General features: G+C 41.4%; 1 protein-coding gene across 1 annotated transcript; it reads left to right on the top strand.

Moving 5' to 3' along the window:
- Positions 1 to 6,770: 6,770 nt before the first annotated feature.
- LOC137991749 (uncharacterized) lies at positions 6,771 to 7,778 on the top strand. Its single transcript, XM_068836786.1, has one exon. It carries the CDS (start codon positions 6,771 to 6,773, stop codon positions 7,776 to 7,778), a length of 1,008 nt encoding a protein of 335 aa, XP_068692887.1.
- The last annotated feature ends 1,275 nt before the right edge of the window (positions 7,779 to 9,053 follow it).

Raw genomic sequence — 9,053 nt, forward strand, 5'->3', positions numbered from 1 at the left:
TTTTTGCCTAACTTTGGTTGGAATCGTTTGAAATATGCCCCCGAGCGTCCGTCCCCAGTGAACGACCCTGCAAGTGTTCAGCAAACTTTACACCACCTTCAAGGCTTTGTTGAGCAGGCTGCTCCGCCAACCACGTCTTCATCACAGAAGGTGCAACTTCCGGAACAACCGCGCGGTAACAATGCGTCCCAAAGTTCTTCTCAAGACAACGCAACTGGGTGGAATGTGTTGAACAACTCGACAGTGACCCTTGGGGTATTCAGCTAATGTTTTAGTTTTGTATTCTAACCGCAGTTTGTTGGTTGTTTCTTGTTGCCCAACGTTATGTTTCCTCGGCTATGTTTTTTCCTGTTTCTCGGGAGCCTGTTTCTCGGGAAACTTCGCGATGGGTGCACATGGTCGGTAATTTATTCCGTTGGGCTCGCCAGGATACCGTTCTTTTAATGTTAGGCGATAATCGGTCGTTTTATGTTATGTTTTGCTGTTGCACTCGTTTGCTTTCTTTTCTTCGTTTGTTTCTTATGAATTTGGGTTGCTATATATCTTGGAGTTTTTTTGGTTTTTGTTTTGCCAGTTGAGGACCAAAGAAATTATTTACGCTGTTTGCACCTATTGTTTCTCGCTTGTCCCTTGAGAGGGGCGTGGGTCGTGAGGCTTTGATCAAGGTCCTTGGTGGTTTGACAGTTGTGTTTGGTTTTGTTTGTCTGGCAACATAGTTGTGTGGACCGTTTGAGCAATGCGTCGAGGACCTCTGCTCTGTGCCACGAGGTGGGGTAAAGAAAAAAAAAAAGTAATCGGTCAGGGACCGATTGAGCAGTGTGAGGGGACTTCTGCTCTGTGCCACGTGGTGGCGTAAAGAAAAAAAAAAAAAGGAAAAATCGGTCGAGGACCGATGGAGCGGTGCGTCGGGAAATGTCGCCCTGTTCCACGAGGTGGCGTAACAGAAAAAGGAAAACATTATTCGGTCGGGGACTTCTGCTCCGTGCCACGTCTTGAAAGAAAAAATAAAGAAAGGAAGATCGGTCGAGGACCGATAGAGTAGGGGGTTGGGAAATTTCGCCCGGTGCCACGAGGTGGCGTAAAAGAAGAAAAAAAAAATTCGTTCGGCGACCGTTTGTGCAACAAGTTTTGAACTTTTGTTATTTGTCGCTTTGTGCCAAGAGAGGGCGTAAGAATGGAAGGCGACGGAAAAAAAAGGAAAAAAATTAACCTACTTACGTTGACCTCGTGCTGAAAAGGAAAAGAAATTAAATTGGGCCACGCGGTGGCTGTGTGTTTGACATGCCGAGGGAACTTCTGCGAAGTTTCGGTGTAATCTGCATTGGTAACGAACTTGGTCACTCGGTACTACAACATGGAGAAAGGTTATAGTTTGAAGTATGTGACTTAAGGTTCTTGGAAAGCGGTTCCAATGTGAAGTAGGGATTGGATTTTAAAACATTATGGAGTTATTTGGCATTTCTTACCTTGTTTGGTTCCGGCCACAACGGTCGGGGCACTAAAGGAAGAATTAGATTTGTGGAAGGGAAAAGTTGATGCGTCGGCTATCGAGTCTGCTTTGTCGACTCTCCAGATGGTGACTGTGCGTCCAGCGGCTCTTTTGACCCATATGCTGCGATCGCTGTCCTTGATGAAGTGGTCAATGTCACGAAGGAAAAGAAGGATGAAAGAGCGTCGCGTTATGAAATAGTGGTAAGGCAATGCCGTCCGTTGTTGAACAACCCGTGCCTTCAGCAGGTATTAATAAAACCGGTGGCGTCTAAGGAGGAGGCCGAGGTGGCAAAGGTTATTTCTAAGGAAACCAAACGGCCCGTCCCAGTAAATCAAGGTTCGTTCACGGGACGGACGCGTAAGGCTCCATACCAGAGGGGTGGCACCAATCGCAGTCCTAGATCGCCTCCGGAGAGGAAGCGCTGGGTGTTTGGTAATGCGGGACATATCTCGCGCTTTTGCCCGGACAGGCGTTAAGGATTGTGTAAACAGTGAAAGTGATTTGTTTTGAAATGGATTTCTGGATTGTCCTTGCTTTTTTGCAATTGACAATAATAAAATGTAAAGGCACCGTATTGAGCATGTGTCGCCTTCTTTTTGGAAGTCTGAAGTCTCGAGGTTGGGAGAATGACTCCATAAGCGTTTTGCCCATAGGCATGCCCTTGAGCCCGATTACTCGGGCTACGGTGGTCATTTTCTTCAAACTCTGGTTTACAGTCTCCGTTGTAATAATAATAATAATAATAATAATAATAATAATAATAATAATAATAATAATAATAATAATAATAATAATAATAATAATAATAATAATATTCGAACTAATAGCAAGCAAGAAATAACTTTCAAAAAGAAACACACAATTTTAAATTTGCAAAACATGTTTCGGATGATCGACATCCATCGTCAGTTGTGAATACAAGTGAAACCGCGATTCGGGCAGAGCCTCCTTTTCTCCTCCTTAGTAAAGAAAAAGACAAAAGGAGGCTCTGCTCGCAGGGTGGGAAGCTGTCTGGGTCCGCTTCTTTTTGTGGTTTACGCCTCCAAGCTTTTTGAGATAATACAAGCGCACCTACCTGACGCTCATTGCTTCGCTGATGACACTCAACTTTACTTGTCTTTTAAGCCCGACGTTCCGACGGATCAGACAGAGGCGGTGTGCGCCAGGGAAAGATGCATTGGTGACTTAAGAAAATGGATGTACCAGGATAAATTAAAAATTAATGATGATAAGACGGAATTTCGGATCCGTGTTGGCACAATTGACATTAGGCATGTGTCTGAAGTACGCAATCTTGGCTCCTGGTTTAACTCCAATTTCTCCACGTCTACCCATATTTCTAAGTCCTAGTAGTGCGGCATTTTTCTGGCTCCACAATATTAAAAGAATAAGTAAATTTTTAGTAAAAGATAAATTAGAAATGGTTCTTCACGATTTTGTCACAAGCAGAATTGACTATTGCAATGGCCTTCTTTATGGACTTCCAGACAGTGAAATATCTAAACTGCAGAGGGTACAGAACGCTGCAGCCAGGTTACTAACTTCGAGCCGCAAATATGATCATATTATGCCCGTTTTGCATGATTTACACTGGTTGCCAGTTAAGTATAGAATACATTTTAAAATTTTACTTTTAACTTTTAAAGCACTAAATGGTATGGCACCAGCTTATATTAGCGATTTAATTAATGTAAGAAAGCATGCACGTTCTTCACTGCGCTCCAATTCTAGCATTATTCTATTACATCCAGCTGGGAAAATGAAAAAAACCTTTGGTAACAGATCTTTTAGTGTAGCTGCGCCTACACTGTGGAACGCGCTCCCTACAAGCCTGCGCAATATTGATTCGATTTTAACCTTTAAATCTTGTCTTAAAACATATCTTTTTAAGTTAGCTTTTAGCCTTTAGTGCTTAATTACTTTATTATTGTTTAATTTATTTTTGTACATATTTAGTATATTTTGATACTGTGATGCGCTTTTGATCATTGTATGTTAAAAAGCGCAATATAAATTAATAAATTATTATTATTATTATTATTATTATTATTATTATTATTTTCAAAAAGAAACACACAATTTTAAATTTGCAAAACATGTTTCGGATGATCGACATCCATCGTCAGTTGTGAATACAAGTGAAACCGCTAGTCGGTGTTATATAAAAGATAGCTAATAACATGCATAAGTACTGATTAAATAACAACGTGAATAGAAAATACAATGATGAGAAGACAATGGGTATGGACGAGGAAAATTACAGTGAAAGTGTTAAATTGACATGATTAACCTGCTTATTTAATGAGGGTTTTTCCCAACCTATGTGTAAGGCCTCCTTGATTTTTAGTTGAAAAGGCGTGGAGGCGGTGTCAAGGATTGAAAAACACTCCTCCGAGCATAAAGATCTGCATGCTTCTGACCCATTAATGTGCTGAAAGATATGCGAGTTCTTATCCGATGTTAAATGTTCACGAACACGTGTAGCAAGATGTCGGTTTGTTTCGCCGACATAGCAGGCACTACAGCCTGCGCAAGAAAATTTATAAACCACACGGGATCGTGATAATTTGGAAATAGCATCTTTGGCACTGAATAAGTTCTTAATCTTGTATGGGGCAAACACTAGCTTGATGTCCAAGTTTTTACAATAGCGTTGTGTTAAATTCTTGATTCTGCGTTGAACGTGAGTCGAGAAAGGGCCAACGAAAGGTAATTTGTAATAGTGCGTGCGAATTTCGTTAGAGTTGGTTATTGCGGAAGCGTGCAGGGGGGAGGCAAAGAATTTGTTAAGGTATTGTTTAACAGTTCTGCTCACTAGACTGGATGGAAATTGATTCTTTCCGAGAATGTTGGCAAGCTCCTTAATGTTGTTGTGGAAACCGGTCCAGGTGTTGTTAATTTTAAATGTCCTGTCCACCAGTGTTCGTATTAACCCTAATTTGTAGGGAAAAGGTGTGAAACTAAGGAAATTGGTGAGAAGGCCTGTGTAAGTGCTCTTGCGAAAAACAGATGTGACTAAAGATGGAGGATTGCTGTTGTCCAAGAGGACATCTAAGAACGGTAGTTTGTGATTGACCTCCGTCTCCATGGTGAATGTAATGTTAGGGTGTTTATCATTGATATAATGAAAAAATTCCAAAGCATCCGTTTCGTTGTTGAATAGGCAAAATGTGTCATCCACATATCTACGGTAGAAATAAATTGCAGGACCATCGTATTGTTGTAGCCAGATTCTTTCATGATGGCCCATGAAAAGGTTCGCAAGTACCGGTGCCAAAGGGGAGCCCATGGCGACGCCATCTATCTGATCGTAATATTTCCCTCGGAATAAAAAATGTGTTCTGGGCAGTTAGCAACAAGGAACACACTCTTTGAGGCTGTCCTTTTCTTAACTTGATGTTCGGGTTCCCTGACAAAATATAATCCACTGCTAGCTCAATAGATTCTAGCAGAGAATGCTTAGTAAATAAACTTTCCACATCGGGAATGAAACCATTGAACTTGTTTTGAGAGTGCGCAGGTTAGTCATTTTCGGTTGACAAACGAGAAAGTATCACGGGCACAAAAATCACTAGGTATGTGGGAGGTCTAGGAGTGGTGCAGAGGAATTTAGCCAAGTTGTAGTTGTAGGTTCCAATTGACGAGACGATCGGGGCAGAAAAAAGGAGGAGTAGATGATGGCTCACGTACCTTTGTGCATCTCTCGGTAATACCACATAAATTCGAGCAGGTATGAGAACCAGTTGGGTAATATGTCTTTGTACATTGTGTACGTCCGATCCTCAACCATTCTTCTTAAGCTTACGCAGAAGTCGTTGTAGTTTTCCTTACCTCGACAGCGTTGGGTCACAATTAAGGTTGTTAAATTTTGAGCTGCTCCGTTAATGAGGTATCAAAATGCTTTCGTCGTATGTTGCCCTGTGCTAGAACAACAACACCATTTCCCTTATCAGGCTTAAGGATGACAATGTTTTGGTTCCTACGTAAGCTTTTCCAAGATTTTCCATTCCTTCCGGTCGTATTTGGACCGGTCGATGCGACGCAAATGTAACTGTGTGCAAGTTTGTGACAAAGTGGCTTTGATTACGCCCGTCCGTCCTGTAGTCGATGATGTGTTCTAAGGGGACTGATTGATGGATTAGTTCAAAGCACGTGAGATACATCAGACTTGTTATGTAAGGCGGGCAGATCGAAGTGGTTGTGAGGCCGTCTCTTTAATACATCCAGTTGTTCAGAAGTGAGTTTTTGGACCGAAGAAAGTTTAGTGACTGTTTCTTTCTATCGCCTTGATAGGAAGTGTTGGTAAATCGTGTGAAGGCCCTTAAGAAGCTTCTTTGCATGAGTCTCGATTTACTTTTGAAGTAGTTTTTCTTAATGTTGGACTGTAGGAGCATTTAGTAGGAGGTAAAATCCACGCTATTTAGTTATGTTGCGTAACTTGTTTGAAGTCCTATCCCATTTCCGCTTCAAGGCCTTCTTTAGCTCTTTCGATCTTCTTTCAATAGCACTACGGAGGAGACGTTTTCTAATTGCAGAGACATCCTTGGGTGATGTGTTAGGGAGCGAGAAGGAAATAAACTTGGGAAGAACGCGGAGCGGACCGGCAATTCTTTAAGAAATGCACGTCTAACTGAGCTTTCCGTACCTTAAGGGAAGTCTTCTCCCAATGGCGAAAGTCTGCGATCGACAACTCTCGTTCATATTTGGCTGCTAAGTCGTGTACAATGTTCCGAACTTTCGAACAATAGCAAGCAAGAAATAACTTTCAAAAAAGAAAACACAATTTTAAATTTAAAAAGAAGACTTCCATTAAGGTACGGAAAGCTCAGTTAGACGTGAATTTCTTAAAGAATTGCCGGGTCGCTCCGCGTTTTTCCCAAGTTTATTTCCTTCTCGCTCCCTAACACATCACGCCAAGGATGTCTCTGCAATTTAGAAAACGCTCCTCCGTAGTGCTATTGAAAGAAGATCGAAAGAGCTAAAGAAGCTTGAAGCGGAAAGGGATAGGACTTCAAACAAGTTACGCAACATACTAAATAGCGTGGATTTTTACCTCCTACTAAATGCTCTACATTCCAACATTAAGAAAACTACTTCAAAAGTAATCGAGACTCATGCAAAGAAGCTTAAGGGCCTCACACAATTTACAACACTTCCTTTTCAAGGCGGAAGAAACAGTCACTAACATTTCTTCAGTCAAACTCACTTCTGAACAACTGGATGTATTAAAGAACGGCCTCAACACACTCGATCTGCCCGCCTTACATCAACAAGTCTGATGTATACACGTGCTTTGGAACTAATCCATCAATCAGTCCTTAGAAACATCATCGATAAAGGACGGACGGGCGTAATCAAAGCCACTTTGTCACAACTTGCACACAGGTACATTGCGTCGCATCGACCGTCCCAAAACGACCGGAAGGAATGGAAAATCTTGAAAAGCTTACGTAGGAACCAAAACATTGTCATCCTTAAGCCTGATAAGGGAAATGGCGTTGTTGTTCTGACAGGGCAAACATACGACGAAAGCATTTTGAACCTCATTACGGACAGCTCAAAATTTAACAACCTTAATTGTGACCCAACGCTGTCGAGGGAAGGAAAACTACAACGACTTCTGCGTAAGCTTAAGAAGAATGGTGAGATCGACGACACAATGTACAAAGACATATACCCAACTGGTTCTCAACCTGCTCGAATTTATGGATTACCGAAGATGCACAAAGTACGTGAGCCATCATCTACTCCTCCTTTTCGCCCGATCGTCTCGTCAATTGGAACCTACAACTACAACTTGGCTAAATTCCTCTGCACACTCCTAGACTCCCACATACCTAGTGATTTTTGTGCCCGTGATACTTTCTCGTTTGTCAACGAAATTACTAACCTGCGCACTTCAAACAAGTTCATGGTTTCATTCGATGTGGAAAGTTTATTTACTAACATTCCTCTGCTAGAATCTATTGAGCTAGCAGTGGATTATATTTTGTCAGGGAACCCGAACATCAAGTTAAGCAAGGACAGCCTCAAAGAGTTGTTCCTTGTTGCTACTGCCCAGACACATTTTTTATTCCGAGGGAAATATTACGATCAGATAGATGGCGTCGCCATGGGCTCCCCTTTGGCACCGGTACTTGCGAACCTTTTCATGGGCCATCATGAAAGAATCTGGCTACAACAATACGATGGTCCTGCAATTTATTTCTACCGTAGATATGTGGATGACACATTTTGCCTATTCAACAGCGAAACGGATGCTTGGAATTTTTCATTATATCAATGATAAACACCCTAACATTACATTCACCATGGAGACGGAGGTCAATCACAAACTACCGTTCTTAGATGTCCTCTTGGACAACAGCAATCCTCCATCTTTAGTCACATCTGTTTTTCGCAAGAGCACTTACACAGGCCTTCTCACCAATTTCCTTAGTTTCACACCTTTTCCCTACAAATTAGGGTTAATACGAACACTGGTGGGCAGGACATTTAAAATTAACAACACCTGGACCGGTTTCCACAACAACATTAAGGAGCTTGCCAACATTCTCGGAAAGAATCAATTTCCATCCAGTCTAGTGAGCAGAACTGTTAAACAATACCTTAACAAATTCTTTGCCTCCCCCCTGCACGCTTCCGCTATAACCAACTCTAACGAAATTCGCACGCACTATTACAAATTACCTTTCGTTGGCCCTTTCTCGACTCACGTTCAACGCAGAATCAAGAATTTAACACAACGCTATTGTAAAAACTTGGACATCAAGCTAGTGTTTGCCCCATACAAGATTAAGAACTTATTCAGTGCCAAAGATGCTATTTCCAAATTATCACGATCCCGTGTGGTTTATAAATTTTCTTGCGCAGGCTGTAGTGCCTGCTATGTCGGCGAAACAAACCGACATCTTGCTACACGTGTTCGTGAACATTTAACATCGGATAAGAACTCGCATATCTTTCAGCACATTAATGGGTCAGAAGCATGCAGATCTTTATGCTCGGAGGAGTGTTTTTCAATCCTTGACACCGCCTCCACGCCTTTTCAACTAAAAATCAAGGAGGCCTTACACATAGGTTGGGAAAAACCCTCATTAAATAAGCAGGTTAATCATGTCAATTTAACACTTTCACTGTAATTTTCCTCGTCCATACCCATTGTCTTCTCATCATTGTATTTTCTATTCACGTTGTTATTTAATCAGTACTTATGCATGTTATTAGCTATCTTTTATATAACACCGACTAGCGGTTTCACTTGTATTCACAACTGACGATGGATGTCGATCATCCGAAACATGTTTTGCAAATTTAAATTGTGTGTTTCTTTTTGAAAGTTATTTCTTGCTTGCTATTAGTTCGAAAGTTCTGTGCTAGTTAAATTACTGCAGCATTGAGTTGTAATATTAATCATACATGTACGTGTATCAAAACAAGAAGTACAGCTATAATAGGAAACAAGATAGCTATTAAGGAGGCTTGAAAGGGTTTTCAACTGCTCAAGCTGCTTGTGTCAGCTGATGAATCAAGACATTTCACCCGGCAGGTACATGTACAA

This window comes from Montipora foliosa, chromosome 2 (assembly GCF_036669935.1).
Source record: "Montipora foliosa isolate CH-2021 chromosome 2, ASM3666993v2, whole genome shotgun sequence".
Taxonomy (NCBI): domain Eukaryota; kingdom Metazoa; phylum Cnidaria; class Anthozoa; order Scleractinia; family Acroporidae; genus Montipora; species Montipora foliosa.